The following is a 23,392-nucleotide window of genomic DNA, read 5'->3' on the forward strand; positions in this document are numbered from 1 at the left end:
CCAGGACTAATGGAGCACAGATGTACTCTCGAGGGAGTGAGTGTGAGCCAGAACCATCATCTCTGGAATGCTTCCCAGGAAGAACCATCTCCGCACCAGCACGTATCGCAAAGCACCTAAGGAGAAGACAGAGCGGGAACTTAAGCAGAAGAGTGAGTCCCTAGGATTTTTGCTACTTTATCCCTTCAAGGTTCTCAAGCAGGATCATGACCACATCCTTCGGAGGCAAACCGTGCTGCGCTAACAGGTAAGCAAGAAACAACCACGGTGAGATAATGCTTTCACTAAAGCACAGGTAAGCAGTGAACAGCACCAGACCTCCCAAGTGTTTCACAAACCTCATCTCAGTCATCCCTGTTCGTCCTGTAGGTCGCAAGGTGTCTGAGACTGCTCTGCGTGCTAGCTCGTAGGGCACGGAGCACAACAGCATAGGCTGACCCTGGCTCTCAGGCAGAGCCGTGTACTGGTGCTCCGCGACAACCGAGGGATCCAAGCGCACGGCAGCAATGAAAACCTGCCGCCTGCCAACGCGTGACTGAGCTGCGTCAGGGCAGGAAGAAGGGATGTTTCGTTCCAGACCGAAGACTAAAACGTATTTAAAAGAGAAATAGTCTCCCAAAGCATGGCCCAGGCAGATTCACCCGGTGTGGCAGGAAAGACCCATGCTTCTGATTTACCGCTTCTGGCGGGAACGCAGCCAGAGTGTAAAACACGGGTGATCATAAGCAGAATGAAACAGTGGGGAGTTCTGGCAGCACAGAACCGTCCACGCTGGACAGTGTGGGATCCTCCTTGTGACCCTGATTACAAAGAACAGCAGGAAGCGGCGTGGTGCTGCTGGCCATGGCTGCGATTGGCAACAAACACACAGAAGCCTTTTTAATATTGCAAAGACAGAAATGAAATCCTTCTCCTCTTAGGCAACGCTTGCCCTTCCTCAGGAGGGATCACATTGATATGGGACCATGCAATGTCAATGGTTTATTTCAAGGGGTTTTGAATTGGGCTTTGAAGGCAAAAAGGCACCAGCCTTGTTTCAAGCTCCATGAAGACACTGGTATTTCCATTCCATATCTATTTGTAGGACAGAAATGTGACTTTGTTCCTCTTTAGTCCTGTTTAAATGTGACACTATTTTAAAATAAGGTCTGTCAGGAAAAAAAGAATCAAGACTAGGGCTTATCCCTGCAGAAGCCTGGGAATCCTGCTTGTTGGTGAATGAGAATCACCTTGAAGGAAGCTAAGAACAACCTTGTAGTACTGATGCTGTACTTCCCCATCCTTTCTTCCAGTTCAGGTGAGTACCTTGGCCGTATCGTGACAGCGGTGGTTCAAGCACACGCACGTCGCTACGATACAGCCATCAAGCCACACACACAGTGTCAGCAGTTCACCGCAGGCCTTTCTGGTGGGCAGCAGCAGCACTTTCACATAATTTCTGGAGAAACACTGCAGTTGGAGGCCAACTTACATAACTGATTTAGTCCAACAGAATTGCTTTCTGCCTTTAATCTGCTCAACAGTTTATCTTTGCTGTCGTGATCGGTTGAGCTTTCTTTAAACCGTTATGGATTAGCGTTCTGCTATAACACGTTAAAAGCTTAGCTTTGTTTATTTTTGTCAAGAATGGGGGAGGGATATCAGGTTCAAATGTTCAGGCAGCAGTTTATGAATGGTTATTTTTCTTACACAGCAATCGATATATTCAGGTACCGAACGCAAGGCACAGCTAAATGCTTCCAGAGACAGTACCAGTGGCTGCAAGACAAGTATTTGTAAATTAATTAAAAAAAGAAAATAAAAAGAAATAATGTTATAAATTTGCATAATTATTTTAATCTGTAAATACAAAATTTAATCCCGCATTTAAATAGCACATCACACCCACGAACTTGGTATGGAAGACCAATGAGGAAGTGGTCTGAAAACTTAATTAATAAAGCTGGTAGAGGATTTTACTAAGTTGGCATTGTTGTGGCAATTTGCAGACAGCAACCCTGCCAAAAGCAATCTTTCTGTCATTCAACTGCAGGAAGATAATACACCGAAACACACATCAACCTCCAAACAAACGAAACCTCAGCCACGCCGCTTACAGAGGTGTTCAGATAACACTAACCAGCTGCTCAGTGAATTTTCACAGTGCATTCATCAACTGTGGAAGTGGATGATCTAGTAGGAGACTACAGTATGAATCCAGATCCAAATTTCTACGATAAACTGATGAGCACAATATACTATTGTCAACCAAATCCAACAATTAGCACGCTTCTTTGACCTCTGTGTAATCTAAATGATTTGCAGATGCCAGCCTGGAATGGAGCAAGAGGTTGTGTTCCTGAACACTGCCAGTAAGCGTTTGCTCTGTGCAGCCAAACACCATTCCAAGGAAACACCAGCTCTGATCAGTCGTGCTGGCAGCCCTATGACCTCGCAACTTACGTATCTAAAATGAAGCAAGGAGGCACTTTCACGTTCATAAGAGCAACACAGACCCTAGAGAAGTTAAAAAAAAAAAATGGGTCTAGCGATGCTAGAAAAAGAACCCACATAAACCTGGGAAAGCAATTCAGAAAAGAGGAGGAAAAAAGCCAACTTAATTTGCATTAGTGTGCTGTTTGTTTTGCTTTCTGATTGGGAGGGATCTTTACTCTGCACATTCCAGTGAATGGCCATTCGCTATTAATTTATCTTCTGACAGCAAGTGGAGCACCATTCCATAGTTTCAACATTCCCTCAATGCTGCTCTGGTTAATGCTTGTGTGCTGTTTAAACAAAGCATATTCCAACCAAATCTGACTATATATGGAATTCCCTGACAAGTAAAAATCTGGACGCCCTACAAAAAAGAACCATGAAAACAGCAAACATACACAAACACACAAACCACTCCAGACTGCACAAACTCAGTCTGTACTAAACCAGGCTCTTGGTGGCAAAGGTCAGGTATCCAGTGTGACCGACCGTCTCCCTGAGCGGCACGCCGCTTTTGAACTGTACAGTTCCTTGCTGAAGATCAGTGCTCGGGCTACCTGGGTTTGAGGGGTTGCTGCTGTCAAAGCCAGCGCTGGCATTATCCTCAGCTGCTTTTCCAAGGTCAGGGATTTGCAAGCTAATTGTCCTTACATTGTACACTCGGAGCAGAATTTCCAAGGTGTTAATCTCTGTGAATCCATATTCTTCCATCGTCAGGCAGGTTCTTTGGACCTGTTCGATGCAGGGGGAGAAAGAGCAGATGCGGCCACCTGCAAAATGAGACAGAAGTGGAAGCGCTTTTTATCTTGTTTTTCAACTCTCCCAGATGCCCATATAATCACTATAATACAGCCAAAGTGAAAATATTCTTCAAGAAAATCTCCATGAGGCAACTATGCGGTTTCAAGTGTCCGCGCAAGAACAAACATGGATAACTACAAGATGCTTCAGGCCCTTTATAAACTGCAACAGCAAATTCACTCATCTTCCAAATCCAGTGTTGCCCACCACCTCTGTTCATGATCAAAATGTTCTAGTCGATCCCTTTACAGCAGCAACTCTCTTGGAATCGCTACCCACTATTCTGGACCGAGACACTGAGCTGGAGTTGGCACCTACACAAAGCCAGAAGTCATTCTCCACGCACTGTACAGAGCTGCCTTCGTTGGAAGACGAGCGTGCGTGCACACACCCCCTGACAAAAGCGCCTGTGTTTATTTGAGAACGATGGTATGCGTGTACAGAATAAAGTAATCTCTCCAGGCCATAGATGGAGTGCTGTTAAGGCTTTACCCTTTTAGTCAAGCTGACCAGCATGTCTCCTGAGCATTAAAGCTTACTGGATATCACATCGGGCAGGTTTACGGCGAATGCTTCCAAACTCTAGGATAGGACCTTTAAGTGATAAACTAACACTTGTCTCCTTGTCCATGCACAGTTCAGATTCTTGATTCTAAATACAGAGTATTAATAGGCCCCCTACAACTTTCTGCGTGCTACAATGTCACCTTAACAGCTGAGAATAGAATGATTCAGATTTACTCTGAAAAGCCACAGCCAAATCAGATCAAAGAATTACAAAGACACTGCCATAAAGCCAGGGCATGTGCTTTCACCCAGGACACCGTGTCCCACAAGGCAACTGCCCCTCCTGAAAAGCTTTTGTGCTGGGGGAAAGAACACTGGGCAATACAGCTTCAGCTGTTGTTTCTCTTATTACAATTAGATGAAAATCCTTGCTGACCTGATTTGCATTCCGTCCCAGCCCTCTCCCAGGCTCATCCAGTCAAGCCTTCCAACACTAGTTGTCTAAGTAGTTAAAGAACCCATGGAAGCATTCTGCTAAAAATAGAAGCTATGCTGGGACTACATGAAGCCTGCTTTATCTCAAACTCTCCCTTTTTTTTTCCCCCTTTTTTGTTTCTGAAGTCACATCCCTAAAAAAAGACAGCATCAGGTCTGAACTGTAGCACTCTAGTTACTGTGCTGCAATGATGTGCTGGGTACCGACCAGGAAAGAGCACTTTCCATGACTATTAATCCACCATACGCTAAGTAGGATTTAATTTTACTCCTGAAATAAAGTCTCCACAGCCAGGGGTTCTTATCATGCATCTTCAGAACAAAGTACTCTGGACAAGTAATTCCCTGGAGTGACAATTACAACCCAAATCAAATAATCACCTGCAAAATTAATGCTGGTATGTGTCATTATTAACCAACTCTGCTGATGCCGATTTAATTGCACACCCAGCCCACTAGTTCCCATGAAATTAGATTTATATGTTCATCAGCATGGCCAGGGCTACTAAAATGATTCTGAACCAGACAGCTAATCTTTTTTGGCCAAAGCAGGACACACTTCCACCATGTCTTTAGCTATAAAAGAGAAAAGCTCCGGAAGACGTTTCTGTTACATAATTAGAAAGCCACTACGATGCACATATGTTAGAAAGAAAGATGTTACATTCTCATTGTGTAATCTAACTTAGCTAAATGTCAGTTCACAATAACTCTTTGTCTGCAAAGCAAGAATTTGCAGAGAGACCAGAGACTTACTACTATTTCATTCAGGCTTTTTGATTTTGGTGTTTTATACTGCAATTAAAAAAAAAAAAGGAAATATATTTACATTTACAGTAAGTCTGTTCTTATTTATTCTGACTACAAGGATTTCAAGATATGTTTAGGCTTTCAAATTCGCATGCTCTAGATTTCCAGTCAAAAATGAAGAAGCCTGCACACAGCTGTTGCCACACAAGCTGCAGAGCCGCCTACGGTTCTTGTCAAGCCTTCAGTTAAAGGCAGAGCACCCTTCTTTTTGCCTCAGGATGGTCAGCTGAGCACAGCGTGTCAACACCGAACTTTGTGATGATTTATCAGCCTGCCTCCTCGCAAAGCGGACTGCTTGGGGAAGCAGGGTTACAGAAAACGGGCTTTCAAGCCACTTGGTAGGGCAGAAGGCTCTTGCTTGCAGTAGCTAATATCCAGAGGGGAAGCACAAAACGCAATGTTATTTTACTTGCTGCACTGCTGGGAGCTGCTCAGGTGGGAAGAGTGAGAGAACAGCCTAGCAGCTGGTACTCCGTATAACTGACAGCACCCAGTGGGGTTTAGCAGTTCTGCCAATTTCAGTTTAGAAGCAAAACCACCAAGCATTTGCCTTTATGGATCCTAACAAATGGGAGAGGGGTCTGCTTTCTCCTGTACGTACCATCGGGCAGGCCGGCTGGATTACACAGATATTAAGAGAAGATCGGAAAGCTACAATTAGCAGAAGGCTGGGAGGCAGAAATGAAACTGCAGTTCCAGACTGTGAATGGCTGTCTAAAGCAGAAAGGTTTGGGAAGCTTCAACTGCCGTGGTGTGTTCAGAGCAGCAGAAAACGTGGACTGTGAGCAGCAGAGCACCAGCACTCGTAGGGCATGTCCTCCCGTCCTGGGAGCAGAAACGCCATCATTTCCCACAGACCAAATGCTCCTGAATTCTGTACACTGTAGGCTGGCCTGTGTACCCCCACCGGGCTACCAGCCAGGCAACACCCTTCCTGTCACAATCACCAAACAGATAGAAATCTAGACTTCAGCATTCACAACTCTCCGATTCTCTAAGAGCCCCCTTGTCCTTTAGAGTCAGAGACATTTAGGGCTTAAAGAACTTGAATATGCATTGCTTTGTCTTGCCATGCCAAGTATTCCTTGGTGAATGAAGAAAAAACGTGTACTCCCTCCCTCTCTGCTGGCTGGGGCACACTGCTCTGTGGATCACAAAGGGGTGAACTAGACTAGAGAGCAGTGAAAACAACCCAACGGAAACTTTCTAGCACAAACCGAGTTTGTGTTCTTTCAGAGCTCTCCTTCTGGGAAAGCTACCGTTCCTAAATTTGGCTAATGAGATCTGTGTGTCATCATAAATTGATATAGTAATTATCTGAGATTAATCCTGTTCACATTGGGAAGCTGTGTGAGCTTTTTGATCTGAAGAGCTGTCTAAAAATGTGTTTATTCATGTATAATGCATCTGACAAGTGCTACAGTTGAGGAGAAGAGAATAATGAGACCATATGAAAGACTTACATTTTTTTTCCTACCTTCGATTTTACAGGGAGTTAGTTTGAAACATTTAATGGAGAGATTAAATCTCCCAAACCCGTACGCTGGAACGAGCCCACACAGTCCTGGTGGTCACTGCAACCAGCAGTAGGGTCAAAAGGATGTGAAAATTGAAGTACAATTCAGAAGAGAGCTTAAAGGAAGGGGGAAATAACGAACAAGATTTGCATCCACATAGCACTGTACATTTTAACAGACAGTACCTAATTAGTAATCAAGGGGCACACCCGTCATCTTTACAAGAGGGTCAGTGCCTTGAACGCTGCTCCTTCTCCAAGAGCAGTTCCTGGTATGTTCCTGTGCTACTCCAACACACACTTGTTTCTAGCTTGTCTGAGCAAGGACTAACACCTCCACCAGTTCCATTTAGCTGCTAACCACATTAGGTTTCAAGTATGGAAAATCTGGCAATTGATAAGCACCCCAATGCATGCTTACGATACAGAAAATGTCTCCAAGCTGTGTGCCCGCCCTTCTGCAGGTTACAGTATGTGTCACAAGTGCTCTGACAGGGTTTTTCATCATCCCAGTATTATTCAGAAGATGCAAAAAGAACATATGCAGTGTAGCACCATTAAATTCCAGGGAAACAGGCATGTAATTTCAGAAATGATTCTGTGACGTAATGAATACAGGACAGCATTATCATCTCCGGTAAAAGAACACAGCTCCGGGTTTTGGGACTTCGGTGCATTGTCGTAATTGGCAGATTACGTTACAAAGATCTCATGGGAGAAAAAAACCACACGGCATTATCACTGTGTAGGGGCGAGGCAGGAGAGTCACTGAGCAGCATCAGCATGGCATTTACTCTGTGCTAGTAGGACACTAAAAATATTGCCTCTGTAAAAGGGGACAGAACGTCCTTTAAGTGAGTGTGCTCGTGGGCGATTTGATGTAGCTTCCCTGACAAGTGAAATTAGAGGATTCGGCTGTTGGAAGAAATTAAAGGATGTTTCTTGATTCAGAAAAGAAAATTTTCTCCAAATCACTTGCCAGCTCATTAATAGGAACTCGATGTGAGTTTCTGCGAAGTTGACCCTAACCTCTACACTTGTAGGTGTACCCTTCAAAAGGAATCTGTTCCTGCTCACTGTTAAGGGCTGGCAAAAGCATGCAACAAGGAAATGAAAAAAATCAGTTGGCTCCAAACTAGGGAAGAAAACCTAACAACTTCCTTTAAGGATCCTTTCATCCCAAACTACTTCCCACAAACCGTGTAAAGGCCAATAGCTTTGGCTGGCATTCCAGACACAGGAATCCTTCTGCTTGACTTGACACGGGAGAGAATCCCTTTTACTTAAGGCCAGGCCCATGGTGCGCACCCGACCTACCAATGGAGTTAGGCTAATGCCCTCCAACGAGACACAACCACTGGGGCTGGCTCAGCCAACAGCCGGCGTTTCGGAAGCAGATGAAGCTGCTTTGTGGGTCAGCACCCTGTCCTAGATCCTGGCGGGGCAGCTTTGCACCAGACCAGATGGCCCCTCAATGTGGAGTGGATATGCGTCAATTTAAAGTTAGTTTGTGGATCTTTAACCTCACCTTGAGTCAATGCTCCTTCGAATCAAAGCAGGTACCACACTAGTTAAGACTGGTGCTGACATTTTAGCCAGAACTTGTTGTTTCATCCATGTATTCCAAAACAATCTCCTGGGGACATGAGAAGCATTGATACCGACCTGAGTACCACCTGCATGGGTGGAGGACAGCGTGCTAGACTGTCAGGCTCCACTTCCTGCCCTAACACATTCCCAGGGTGTTTTTGAGGTAGCCTGAGTTCAAACAACATCAGCCTTCATGTCACTGCCCTCTTCTCAGTGTGACTCAGCCTGGGGTAATCCCTCCCCAGACACCACAGGGGTGAGACTTGTGGCCAGGGATTGCAGCTGCTCTTCAAAGCCACACCTGGGTGATTTAAAAACGCGACCATGAATTACTTTTGGGGCTCAAGAAAAATAGCCAGCAAGAGTTTCTACATGGACATGGTATTCCCTGAAAGCTCAGGGCAGGAGGGAGGCAAGCCCAAATGAAACTAGCTAAACCAGGCAATGCCCTACCTGCACCACAGGCTACTGGGAGGATGAGATACTATTTAATCTCTTATACAGCATCTGCAATAACCAAACCTGCCAATCAATGGTTACACTAAGGGGAGACTGGACAGAACCATGCTACATGATTCAGGTGGTATCTCAAGGATCATAATTTGACAAACTCATAAATTAGGGGCTTCATGACGCTCAAGAAGGAGTGGCAAGTCTGAATTTAAGAGTAAAATCTTTAAAGGAAAGAAAAGAGGGGTGGTTTTAATAATTTTGTGACTCACACTTTTAATTTAAACACCACCAAGGACCAATTTATAATGCAAAAGGCCAATCCAACCTACTACATGGCTGTACTTTTCCATCTCCCTACCTGAAAAATTAAAATCTGTATGACAATTAGTGTACAAGCAGGGTTCTGCTTCATATTTCACAGCCTTGGAAGAAACAGACAATATTTATGAGAGCAGAGTAGGTGGGTGCAGAATTATATTCAGAGCACTACAGTATTCAGCTGTGAGATGACTGTGAGTCAAAAGTTTGAGGGCATTTAAGAACTATAGAATATTGAGGATATTTTTGTTACCTTACTTTTTTCATTTTCTTCCTTTTTTTAAATTTAGCTTGAAGGAGTTAACAGCAACTTTGCAAAAACCACCAAGGTCAGATATTGGGAACAGCAGCTATGGCTATAAAAAAGCATTAATCAGCAGATGCTGCAAAAGAAAAACAGTGCAGGTCTGGAAATGAAAGCAAGTTCTGCAGTGCAGCAGTGCCCAAGAGATATTACAAGCAGCGTTTCTGGTGAAACTGTGACTGCTGAAATCAGCACAGGAGGATCCTGCAGCTGAGACGCCAGCCTGAACATCGGCAGAGTGCATCACCAGAGAACAAGAACCTTCTAGTCACAAACCTACTGTGCCATTTTATTCTTTTAGCTCTTCAGAGGTTGGCAGTGCTTTAACTGGGACGACAAGCTACTGTAAGCAGTGTATTTACAGCATACTGCAAGGCATTACGTGAGTGATACATGTGCTCTGTAAAGAGGATCATTAACACTCAGCCTACTAGGAGCTGCAACTATTCAGGATCTTGAGTTTAAGTAGGAGAGAAAACACTGATTTGGTAAGGTTTTGTTAAGGTTAAGAACTCTTACATACTGTCCCAGCTGAATACGCTATAATGAGCATTGTGGTTTGAAAGAGGAGGTTAGCTGATGCTGTATATTGGATTCACTTAGCTCTCATACCATTTGAAGTACCTTAAGACTTTGGGGAATAAATTACCACTATCTGGCAGTACAGCTGCAGTATTTGCATGGCACATCACAGGAAACCCCACAGTGTGAATGGTTCAAATGTGACCCTGTCCAGATGTGAGAGAGGGTAGGGAGGGAAATCAGTGCAACGACTCATTCCCTCCAGTGATGCTTTATCACTACGCTAACCCTTAGAAAGGAGGTGAAAAACCACAGTTACGTGCACAGACTGTTCCTACTGCAGGAGAGCTTTAACTGTTTGAAAACAAAACAAAGGAACCCTATAAAATTATCTGCCTGGGGGGAAGCAGCTACAGATACCCTTCTATCACATTTTAGGTTTTACAGAAGTAAAAAAAAAAAAACACCACCCCACAACAAAACTACCCACATGATTTGGAATAAAACAGAAATGTGCCTAAGTTTGTATCTATTACTACTGCAATCAATTAGATTTTATATGAAAAATAGAAAAAAAAAACCCCAAGCCCCCAGCTCAATCGGGTACTATGAAACCTAAAAGATGAGCCTTAGACCAATACCAGATCTCAGACACTGGTGGCTGTTTGCAGCAAAAACTGGAGCAGGCATCAGTAACTTTGCGTTTTGACTGGTACATACAGTGCACGATATCACTTCACAAACACAAAAATGTGGGATTTTAAAGTATTATTTATATTGCCTAAGCAGATGTAACCTTGTAGCATAGCACAAAAAAGTACAGCCAGATGGTATGGCCAGCTTGGGACTATAATACCTTTTCTAGGATTTCAAATGCTGGAATGAGACAAGGATTCAAAACTTGGAACTGTTCAAGCAGCTCTGCTTAGCATTCTAAACATGCACCACTTAAATAATTCAAATTGGACTGCGCAATGCAGCGCCTTCTAAGCTGGGAAGTCAGCTGAGCGCTGTGCTCACTAGATTAGATAATTTGAGCATGGGAAGGGCATCGTACACTGAAAATTAATTTTTTTTCCCAGGACACACTGGAAAGCAGCTACAAATTGAGCTGTAACCCTTGCAGGTACAGAGTGCTAACAAGTCTCTCGTTATTTATTCACTCTTTAAAGAAAGCATGTGCTACACTGGCATCAGAAAGCTTCCTAGAAAATTTTCAGTGGTAGCTGAGGTAGCCTAACAGTTGGGTCGGTCTGACTGAGGAAGGTAACGCACATCCAGTCATCCTTAAGACGAGCTTAAACCCTGTGATTTCAAGAAGACCTAGCAATTCCTTTAAAGTCAGGCCTGTGATTATGTATTTTAACAAAGAACTGTGCCTTGGCACATAATCAAGTTTTACTAAACTCATGCCCAAGCACGGGCACTGTTCAGCACTCCTTTTGTCTTGATTAGGAAAGTCACTTTTGTAGATGGAAGGGATCTGGCACGAGTTAGTTCAGATCCACACCAGTACAGTTACACTGGTGTAACATTAATTAGGGGAAAACTGATTCCAGCATAAAAGAATGATTTGTTCACTGAAGCTTATTTTTCAGTAGGGAAAAGATTTCTAATAAACTGATGAAATCCATCCAATACCTCAACAGCAGTTCTCACTTGCTGTCCCAATCTTGGAATAACTGGCATAAGCTAGAACAGCCTTTATGTTTCATTCCCACTGCAACCAACGGCAAACTGATCATTAGCTCCAACAGCAGAGATTTAAGGCAAAAAATGGCAAGTATAACCACATTTTCTTTAACATTACTGATGGGGTGCTCTGTTAAAGAGGTCCAAATCTGCAATGCTTGATGTGAAGTGGGTCTGAACACCTTTTATACAAACACCTTTCCACTGAATTGCCAAAGAAATTTGCTTTTAGCATTTATTGTTACTGCTGCTTCCCACAGACCTCAGATGAAGCAAAATTCACTTGACTTCAAAGGATTTTTTATAAACTGCCCATGCTAATTGTAGCAGCTAGCACAGGCCTGTAGGAAAAAGTTCTTCTCCTTTCAAACTGAAGACCTCTTTTGAAGGTTTTTCAGCCTTAGAAATGCCTAGAGACTTTGACCTTTGAGAAGAGCGATCACACAGGGGGAGCGAGCAGATGTAGCGCATGGCTCAAAGGCAGAGATGTGTGCACACACAGTACTTCCTGAACAGAAAGAGGTAAGTACAGTTACCTTCAGCTTTTAACGCTGACTTTGCATGTCCTATGGCTTCCCATGGAGATGGAATATCTAGGAAGACAGCATCTGCGATGTTTGAGACACCAAACCCATTTTTGCAGACATCCTGGTTGGTCACGGTGACCAGATGCTCCACCCCATGCTCTCGAAACTCCTCCCTGGCCTTCTCCGCCCTCTGCTGATGGAACTCCACCGTGTACAGGTGTCCTGTGGGAGCCACTGTCCTGATGAGAGCGTGGGAGAGCGATCCACTGCCCGTACCTAGAAAAGACAAACACCTCATGAAATGCCTTTTGACAGTGCTAAACGTTAGAACACAGGTCTTCTCCATTAGTGCTACTGCTTGAACACTTACTCAAAACCCAAGTGAACAGAAGCCATTGGTTAAACTACTGAAAGAGAACAGCCCTTCCTTCACATGCAGAGGGGGACTAAACGACCTACGAAACAGCCTTCAGGATCCTCAAAGCATTAAAAATGTGGCAAGCTCAGGACCTGCCCATCTCCCTGCAGTAGAAAAATAATGCCAAGGGTCAGCTCTGGCTCTAACAAGTGCCATGACTAAACATGAGGAAGTAAATGAGAGGGGCAAACTTCAGGGCAATTAACACAGAGGTTTTTTCAAAGTGCCAGACTCTTCTAGGGTGAAAAGAGACAAGGCAAATTTTAACGTGTTTTCAAAACAGTATATACTTCATTAAAACAAAGAAGAGATGTTGGCACAGGTCCGTGGTTGAAAATCTTACTGCTATCCATGCAAATAAATGGTCTTCGGAGTCTGTTTGGCCCTCTTACCAGCCATCCTCAACTCCCACTGAAATTATCCAAAACTCAGGCCCCTGGGCTCCTCGCTGTCACATTGATCAAATGACCTGGTTTCACAGGTGACTTATATACATACACACCTACACCATCTTAACAAAGTCTAATGAGATGCAACACATACCTGAAGTTGTATGTACGTACAACTACCACGTACAACCAGGAAGTGACTATTAAGACACATATTTTTTTTCCTTGTTTTAGCTTGATAATTTAGGAAACTTATTTTAAACGATCTGCTGGAGTATTAAATGGATGAATGACTAATAACCAACATTTTCACTGAAGAAAACACCCATATACCAATTCACATTGAAAATTACTCACTCAGGTGGCATTTAACAGAATAACACCCCCTACCCCCCCAACTCAAAACCCCACAGCAACCCCAAATTATCTGTGTTTATTGATCTATAATTCTGTAGTTGGAACACATTTCTCCTGTAGAAAGAAAATCTATTTCTAGCTATCTTCAATGACTGTTCAGGCTACACTTCAACCTGAAGCAAGTTCTTTCAACTAACATAAATCTTAATAAACTTAGAAAGGACAGAACCTGAAATACAGCAGTGGTGGAGAAAGCCCAGAAACCAGTAGAAAGGAAATTAATTAGGGGACACAGGGGCTGGTACAGCTGCTTAATTGGAGCAATACTTTCCAAAACCCTACAGGAAGTCAGAGTTTACTGACAGATCCAAGGTTTTTGCCCTCTATTCACATAAGGGGAGAAACGTTGGGACACCGTATCTAATCCGACAGCTCTGAAAAGAGAGCCATTCAGACTGTAAACAAAGCTCAGGGCCCATGTTTGCCATCGGATCAACTGACTGCCCTGTGGAATCGGTGCTGCCCCTCTGCTTCCCTCTGAGAGGGCTCTGACCCCAAAGGGCAGACTAGCACCCTCCCCCAGCTTTAATGGGGCAGAGTAGATGGGGAAGGAGGACCTACAGGTTTAGCCTGACCTCTCTGAGAGATCCAAGGGAAGAGGGAAACACACACAGTGAAAATCCATGCCAATATTAAAATAAAGCAAAGAAAAGGCAAAAGACACGTACATGTGCACGCAGGAAAAACCATCCGGTCACGGCTCCTGTGGGCTCCCAGTGACAACATGGGACAACCTTGAAGATGCCCCATCCCCATCCGTCTTCAAGGCCAGGCTGGACAAGGCTTTGAGCAACCTGGTCTAGTGGAAGGTGTCCCTGCCCATGGCAGGGGGGTTGGAACTGGATGGTCTTTAAGGCCCCTTCCAACCCAAACCATTCTGTGATTCTGTGGTTCTATAACATGAACTTCTCCCTGGTCAGAAGGAGCAATGGTAACACAGTAGCCATGTGGCTGTAAAAACACAATGACATATGTGCATTGCAAAGAACCAGCATTTCACTGATTTTTTTTTTTAATGACAAGAGCAGGGAACTATTGTTCACAAGATGCTAACATGACTGAAATTCTGCCTTTACATTTCCTGCCAGAAGGCCGGATTGCACAACTGAGAACTTTTGCAAATGGACGGAATTTAATTATTTTCTCTCTCAAGTGGGTAATGCTGCACACTTTCTGCATCTTTCTCTGCTAATCTAAAGGAGTGAGCAGAAGGCCTGGCAGCACAGCTGGGCTGTAAGCAGGGAGAAAGGCAGCTTGTGCATGTATCCAGTTTCCTTGTTCATATTCTTTTACATTTTTAATCACTTTCCTTTTAAATCTGCTCTTAAAAACACCGCAGAAGATAATGTTTGTCTCCTTCCTAGGAAAACCCATTAACGTTTTTTGGCTTTTTTTCTGGTACTCTTTTTTTTTTTTTTATTCACAAACACTCCAAGCCAAACCCTGAACAAAACCCAGGATGTTGGAAGTCACCACTTACAGGTGTATTACAGACTGAGCTTCTGTTAAACAAGGTTGCCAGGAATTATTTATTGTTGACTGGCTACCACAAACATGAGAATAATACATATGTATCACATTTGAACATATCAAATTCCATCACACTAACATCATTAATGAGAGTATTCCTGAAGATGCTGCCTGCCTTCTCCGTGGCAACACTCGAAACTGCGGGAACTGAAGAACGAGGTGGCTGCAAACTGCCCACCACTGTAAAATCTCTCCTTGAAGAGGTGACAGGTTCTGAACCCAGCCCTGTGAAATGACAATGACCCTGAACTCCCAGTGCCTGATAGTTGAGCACACTTGACGTGATTCGTTAAGAATGCGAGGGCCTGGCAGTTCAGCCTGAGTCCATACTCCATACAACCCCTCAAGCCCCATCAGCGCTGTCTACAGAAGGCAGGGTTCAACCCTACGCTTCTCTGATGCTGTGCAGGGGGAAATGAATGTTTATATTCACCTCCTCAAATCTGCAACGTTCAGTATGTGAGTCCTCCTGCCACCTTCCCTATCCCTTTTCAAATCCGCTCTGTCCCTATTTCAAAATCATCACTGAAAAAAGCAGAAATCAACAAATGTGACCCAAAGAGTCCTAGGCACCACTTTGGAGTAAGTTCTAGTCAGGTTCAGGTTTCTTTGGGAGATTAAAGGCATTCATAGCGTGACACAAAATCAGTCAGGGAAGTAGCAAAATGCAGGCAGCACTAGGGAAACACGAAAGAGAGTGCTATGAAATCTGAAATATCATAGCTGAATTACCTGCATGCAAACGAACCAAAAACCTGAACACCCAGAATTACTATTTTGTATCAGAAGAGGCAAGTGAAGAACTGCACTGACTTGGCCAGGTTTTCATTCTCCTACAGGTGCACTGAAATGCCTATGCTCCTGGAACGCAGAAGTTAAGACAATTTCTAGAACAAACACAGTTTATCATTTTTACACCAGGATACTTGCCTTTTTGACAGCTTCCACTATAAACAGCCTTAGGAACTGTTTGCTCTCTACCACAGGACAATGCCTGTTTCATCAGGACTGGACTCTACAGAAGAGAGGTAAACCAACCATAATTCAAACTGTACTGAAGTTATTCTTAACACCACAGCTGCTGTTTTAGAGCTCACTTAGGGGAGCACATTGCTAGTGCCTTTGGAAAATAGGATACTCTTCTACACTGACTATTCGGTGATCTTCAACCCCTTAGTCAAAAAGAGGACATTTGCATTGCAGGGATTGAGGCACTGCAGGGTCCCCAGTATGCCATGCTCAGAGCTCAAGACTGAGGAGGAGGCGCCATGTAGGGGGTCAGCACGTAGTGGAAAGGGGTCCAACTGAGTCCAAAGGCACAAATTCACATCCTGCATTAAAACCACATGGCTAATGGCCCTGCAGACCGATGCAGTATCCTTCCTTCTTCTTGGGCTCAAGCACACTCCATTCTTCTTCTGTGATACATCTAAGCTCAGGGGACTGTTTCTGACCTCTCCCAAGACAAGGAAAACTGCAGTTTTAGAAGGATTTCAGTCCTGACATGTGGACACCTCGGTGAAACACTCTAGCTCAGCACGCACTGAGACTTCCTTCTGATTTGTAGACAAGAAACTACTGACGAGATGAACTCCTCGATCATTTCCCTGACCTCACACAGATCTGTTCTTCTCACTCTCTGCTTATCCAAGCGACACGTCTTCCACAGAGAAGCCTCCACGCACCTCAGCCATCTTGAGACTGCGTCCACATTAAGACTGTTTCCCACCTTTTCGAAGCTGCAGTGGACAACATCTGAGCTGTTAAAAAATGACGTGCTATTTCAACACAGTACAGAGATACAGATCAGAACACTGTCCAGAGAAACACGAGTGTTGCCACAGCTTCTAGCACAGCACTTGATAACTGAGTAAGGAAGCACATTTTTACACTGTTTTCTATTTAGTCTGGTTTTCCTATTGCAAAGGATCTCTGTCTAACCTCCTGGAATGCCACCCATTCTATAAACATAAGCAACCTGATTCTGTGTTCCCCTACACTGCCTCACTGCAGGCTATGGCTTGGCTTGGCTTCCCTATTTATTTCTCATCATGGGTGTCTCTTTTTAAAAAGGGGACTGACAATTGTGATTTAGGACCTACAGATGTTTACAGCTGTGCATACACAAAAGCACTTTGGAATAAAGCTGAAGAAGCTCTTCAGTGTATACATAGGTTCATACTGCTTGGAAACAGGAAAAGTATGTGGAGTATTAATACTCGGTCTCTACAGTATCTAGTAACACGTTAATGAACTGACATTTTTGCTGCAAAATTTGGCTTCCTAAGTTATTCTAAAATGCGTAAATACAACAAAACAATGACAGTGTTGCTGTTATTTGTCTCCTAGCTACGCCACTCAGACCTAGCAAATAGCAAGACAGGTCATGAGTCAGCTATGAGAACGGAAGGAGCCTCAAAACCAAAGGAAAATTAATCTTTAGACAGAGCTAACAACTCCACAGCTAATATCTGTCAAGAAACACTGAACAGAGGAAGACTGCTCACAGTACATGACGAGTTTAGGCAATTGGAGAATCATGAATGATTTTTAGCAAACATATGAACAGATATTAAGCATCTAATGGAAACTAACCCAACGATCTTCCTGCGAAGATAATCAAGGGCACAAATCATGGTGGCAGAGGTGAGGCACAGCACGAGCAGGGATGGAAAAAGGGAGGGGAGAGAGAGAGACAGAGTTTCAAGATGAGCTGGTGGCTGAAAGAGGAAACAGCAAATCAAGAAGCTCCCTTTACAGAAGATCAGCTCCTTCTCCTGCCTATCTGTTGTGGCCACCATGCTGAACACAGGCCTTTCAGCAGCGGGCTGGAGGTGGGAGAGGGCCACTGCTCACTGGTCAGAGAGAGGAGTTGGGGAAGGATAGCAGGAAAGCTTTCAAGGCTGGCACTGCCTACAAAAGGAACTGAATTTTTCCTTAGAGATTCAAGAGCTGGAGTTCTTCAGGGAAGGATCTTCTGCAGAACAGGCATAATATTAAGTTCAGAGCTGTATGAGAAAAGCGCTTGTGGTTAGGAGAAATTATAAGATGAAAGTGAGTCCAGAAAGTCTGGAAACAAACGCTTTAGGGTAAGAGCAGCATTCCTCATCAGCTGCAGGTCAGACACAAGTCTGAATACATTACAGCGATGCCTCATGTAGCCACAGTTTTGGTTCAGTTCTTTGGTATGTCAAGAGAACACTGTGCTCTGACATTTGTACTGATGAGGCCTTTCTTGCACTTCAAAAGGTGCTAGACAAGGACGGGTTTTCCAATTCTTCTCTCACTTTAACCTGAACAGCTGCTAAGAGGTAGATAACGAGACATTATAAAACACAGACTGGATTTGTATGAGCACGATCCAAAATCAAATCAGTACCTACAAACCTTGGTCTGTGCTTTACACTAAAAGCAGAGCTGCGAACTGTTTATGCATACTTGTGCCACAAAAACTGTAAGGACATGAGCAGTATTTGCCAAAAAGTCTGCAGGCACTTCAGAAGAGTCAGAAGCATACAGCTGACTTGCTGGGACTCCACAATAAACTATTAATCATTTATTAAGTATCCATTAATCATTAAGTCCTCATTAATTTTTTATGAGTGTACTCTTAACAAAATCTATATCCAGGCTGTGAGTTTGGAAATTTCATAATTGTTTTTGAGAAGCTCTAGTGTAAGGCTGGCTGGCAGCTCTCGATACTCCTCCACAGAGAAACCATGAGGACCCAGAACGCTGCTCTGAGCTGTCAGAAATCTAGTCTGTGAGCTCAGAAACCCATTGCTGTGTGGCAATGAACGGGGTTTAGCAATTTTTAATTTGGGATTTAGCTGAAGGGAAACAAAAAAATCCAATTAACATTTTTGCTCATATGAGTGATTTTGCTGAATACTGAAGGATCATCATTGGGATGGTGGTTAGAATACTTTTGACTAAATTATATTTTGTCTAAATACTATGATCCATTGAAGCCAAAATATTTCTGAGATTTATGAGATTAAATGAGGTTTCACAGTGCTGTACTGCATTCCCTGAGTAATTCTAAGGGTTAGGACAGACACTTGTTTAGGTCTCACCAGAGAGTGAGGACAGTAAAAAAGCATTGACAGGTGGGGACTGGAAAGAAAAGAAAAAAAAATGATTCTACACACTTTTGTTTGGAAAAAAGTATGTGAAAGGTTTTTGAAAATCCTGAAGAGGCTCCAATGTAGTACAAAAATAAATGTAAAAACCTCAAAATATGTTGCCAAATGGGATTCTTGTACTACAGGCAGCTGTAATCAGTGGGCTGAAAATAGCCTTGCCTGGGAATTTGACATCAAGATTAGTTTTGGAGAGCGTGGCAACACACACAATAAAAAGATTCAGCTTATTTCTTTATGTAGACAGTGACTGCACATGCAATGAACGCAAATGGGATCAGAGCTACCTGATGAGAATTAAAGTTTCACACTACCAGGCCACTCACAGCAGGTATTTTAGCTGCTATCTCAAGTATTCTGGAAAGATCAGGCTGTTAAGGAGTGGGGAATTCCTCAGACCAGAGGACCAATGCTTTCAAGAGGTCTTAGCTCGAGTAACGGTGCTAACAGTTTTTAAATCTCAACATACCTTTATAAATTAGAAATTAGCAGAAGACAGAAAAAGGATCATATTCCTCCACCTCCGTCATGAAACATCAGGCAGATGCTGAGTTCCATTATAGCCTCAACAGAGTATACTTGGGTCATTTTAATTATGCATGCACTGCTGACAAGCTTTCTCTTTATATATTTATTAAAGATGATTAAAAATAGTAAAAACTGTATTAATATGTTTCTAGCATTTGTGACAAATCATGACTAATCAATTTAAACTGCATAATTCAAGTGATATAAAATGAAGCCTTCTGGTTATTCCACTGAATTTTTATGGTCACACACAAAAGATCATTTATACTCGTATTCACAGCATTACAACATGACACTGAGGGTATTTCATCACTTTTTCGATCCTGTCTTCATACAGTTGTGGAGACTAACCCACAGTTCTGCCTGCTTACGCTGGGTAAATGCAGAGCGCTCTTCCACTGTCTAGTCAGTAAGACTAGAGGAAAAGCGCCTGGCCTCTTTACAGTGCCCGCCTTGCCAGTCTGTACAGCCATATATATATCAGTTCAGTAGCAAATAACAAAAAAGACAGACCTCTATGCTAATTAACGTTCAAAATACATCTAAAACCAGCACTGGCAGGAAGCAGACTCAAATGTCATTACTAGACTAGATTTCCTGTCTTGTTTCTATTAATCACCACTGGGCTGGTTCCGTCTAGGCCACGCAAGGTTAATCTAGAACTGAATACTGTCTAATTTGGGATGGCACCAAAGCAGGTTACATCATCACACTGGAGGCTCCAGTTGTCAATACCTGTAAAATTTTTAATTCATATCATCACTTCTGGTCAGTTGCAAGCAAATGTGCGCTAAGATCTCTTGCTTTGAGGTTAAACAGATGAATTTGACACAATTCTCTTTCTTCAGGACCAGTGAATCTTTCAAGCAACAGAAGCACAAGTATAGCAGTGAAACTGTTCACTTTTCCTGGGAAGCTGAAGTTATAATACGTGGACAGCACAGGCACTAAAATAAACCTGGGGACAGTTTCCCGTTAGCAATAAGGGTTGTTTGTGGCTATGACTTTTAGCTCATAGCATTTTGGGGAATCTGTATAGGTTACCTCACCAGGTGTTTCTGCTTCTTAGCTGTTTATATAAATGAGCTTTTAAATATTTTCACCCTCTCTAGGTACCTCTGACATCACTGAAAACATTTTATGTGCAGCTCTGTACCTTAACATTCACCTGTTCCAAGGGAGGCAGGCCACGGAGCAATTCAAATCCCAGCCACCCTGAACAATTTATTTTTCCCATCCTGTCTGAACATAGCAGGGAGGGGAAGAGGCGAAGAGCTGCCCAATGAACAGTACTGCTACTCCCCATGACAACCCTAAAAATGCCTAATCATCCACAGACCAAGATATAAACTCGTAGGACCCAACCATTTTAACAGTTCCAGAGGCTTCTGCATATGGCTTTACTCCATTAACCACTTGTTTCTTAAAGGGTGCCACGGGATGCAGACGTAAGAGTCGCTTCAGTTGCGTTGGAAAGTGGTCATTATGCCTGAAAAGCGGCCCAAAATTATCCTTGGGTGGGAACAGAAAATGTTAAATGCAAGAAAATGCAGCGCAGCACAACCCCGTCACGCGGGTCCTTTGCCATATCTATGCTTGAGAGGGAAGTGTATGAAACTGCTTCATTGAAAGACTCAAAGGCAACGGCCAGAAAAAACAAAGACAAAAACCAAAGAAGGATTGAACCACGACACTACCTCAGCTCGTATTTTTCCAAACAAATCAAGCAAGCCTGATACTGCCTGCAGTAATAAAGTCATTATTATAAACTGTACCTAAACAGAAGAATATCTACATTAATATAAATCTTATATATATTTATATTTTAAAATATATTTTATGTTAATATAAAATTTCACTCCTTGCTTGCAAATTAAGCAAAATCATGGAAACTGTAATAAATTAAACCAAGTTTAGAAACAAAACACAGCCTTGTGATGAATACATCATCCACTGTATTATACAGCTACAGTCATTTTGTCTGTAGTTGCACCGCTACGAGCGGATCACACTTTGGAAGAGAAAGACAAAATATATGTATTTTCATGGTATATCACATTATCTAAATACTGCCAATGTATTTCCCTTATTAGTTCACCACCCTATCACCACTCACCACTGGGTTATCTCAACTACGTGCTCTGAAACTGCAAATTCAAAGCCTTAATTTTGATTCAAATTGTATATTTATAAATATTGTTAAGTACTTAACAACAGGTTCAGAGAAGAAAAATGTTTATGAATTTATTTCAAGAAGATGAATTAAGCAAACACATACTCAAAGGTATACTGGTACATGAGGCCAGGATCCAGAGGTAACATTACTTATTGAAGGAACAGCAGCTGATAACACGTGCACATGAAGCAGAACTACTCAACATGTAGGCTAGGAAAATCGTTATCACAATTGGGGAAAAAATAAAGAGATTTCTTAAAAAATGTAAAGATCAGTGTACTTTTTCACCACAGTGTTGGCGTTAGTTCTTAATAAAGGATTACAACATATTAATTATTACCTGATTCGCATACTATGGAGCCTGGCTTCAGTTCCAACATCATGGTGATCATAGAGATGTCAGTGGAATACAGAATCTGCGTCCTGTGTGGAAGATTCATGGTCCACAGTTCTGGAGTGGGATGAAGAATAAACACCCATCCTCCTTTACTGCAGGTCACTTTGGAGCCATACTTCTTGCCTACAAGATCCGTGGAATGCCTGATGACCCCGTACTTAGTCTGAGTTACACTGCCATGCTGGACTTTGATGGGAAACATGGATTCGTGGCCCAAGAACACAATAGCTGTGTCACCATCCTTTATGGTATTTCCATATTCAACAAAACTCATTGTGACAGTCTTGTAGCTGGCTGATGGTTGTCACCTAGAAGAGAATAAATATGTCAGGAGAGTTCTGCAGGACTGTGATGGAGTTGAAACCACAGACATCAAACTAAGCAATTTTATTTTCCTCAATACAGAACAAGAACACACTGTGCAAATAAGACATTAGCAAGAGAATTCCATGAAGTTCGGGGATGTTCCACCTGCTGCACTCTTGATCCAATTAAAATCAATGGAAAGATCCCACAGACATGAATGTAACTGGTATTTTTCCCATTTTATGGTACATTTTAAAGAAAATTTAGCAAATACATCGTAATTTACTCAGCCTGCTCCACAACACTACTGAGAAACTTGCAAGGTGGTATCAGTTTCTGCACTCTGTTGAATTCCAGTTCAGAACCTCTCAGAGCATTTGGTAAAGTAATAACTTTGATTTCCAAGTGCTGGCTTACCCCTCGTTGATTTTCAGCCTAAGATGACCGTTACTTGCCTGGATATCAACCAGTAGTTATTAGGACCACTAGCAAAAGTTTACTTGAAAGTTTTCCAAATGAAGGTTTAGAGACAGGATAAAGGTAGTATCTGCACTAATTCATGCATAAATTTGACTAACTACAAGGGAAAAAAAAATAACATTGTGACCTTTAATTTGCTATTGGGGCTGCAGTAACTGTCTGGGCAGCGATCTGTGCTGCAACTGAGTGTAAACGACCGTTTGCAAGCTAACACAAACAGTGGCAGCACTTTAGCCCCATGGTCTCAGAGCTGTTTAGAGAATTCAACTTCACTGTCTTTGAGAATACAACCTAGAAATGACAAGGCGGCTTCCAAGGAAACCTGCCATCGCCTTTCAGACAGGGCGGCTAACTGTCTAAGCTGTGGGTTGATCAATTTGTGGAAGGAATTGTTCACTGAACTAATGGTGATCCCAAAGTCAGAAATTAAAGCCTATGACAGAAGGCTTTCAATGTCAGATTTCCGGTAATTCTTCCATAAGAGATTTAAAAGCAATGTTACTTTTAGTTTCAAAATGATGACTTGATTCTGGTGCTTTCGTATTGAATGTGTAACAGCTTGCTCCTAATTCATCCTTTTCATTAAAAACTTTTCGAGC

The 23,392-nt window shown here is 42.8% G+C and overlaps 1 protein-coding gene across 1 annotated transcript; it reads right to left on the reverse strand.

Moving 5' to 3' along the window:
- Nucleotides 1-2,567: 2,567 nt before the first annotated feature.
- On the reverse strand, nt 2,568-22,311 carry TRMT61A (tRNA methyltransferase 61 homolog A (S. cerevisiae)). Its single transcript, XM_010153727.1, has 3 exons — nt 21,951-22,311; nt 12,020-12,286; nt 2,568-3,245 (listed from the first exon to the last, which is right to left on the reverse strand). Exons 1-3 carry the CDS (start codon nt 22,279-22,281, stop codon nt 2,917-2,919), a joined length of 927 nt encoding a protein of 308 aa, XP_010152029.1. The 5' UTR covers nt 22,282-22,311; the 3' UTR covers nt 2,568-2,916.
- Between the last annotated feature and the right edge of the window lie 1,081 nt (nt 22,312-23,392).

Source organism: Eurypyga helias, unplaced genomic scaffold (genome assembly GCF_000690775.1).
Source record: "Eurypyga helias isolate BGI_N326 unplaced genomic scaffold, ASM69077v1 scaffold36276, whole genome shotgun sequence".
Taxonomy (NCBI): domain Eukaryota; kingdom Metazoa; phylum Chordata; class Aves; order Eurypygiformes; family Eurypygidae; genus Eurypyga; species Eurypyga helias.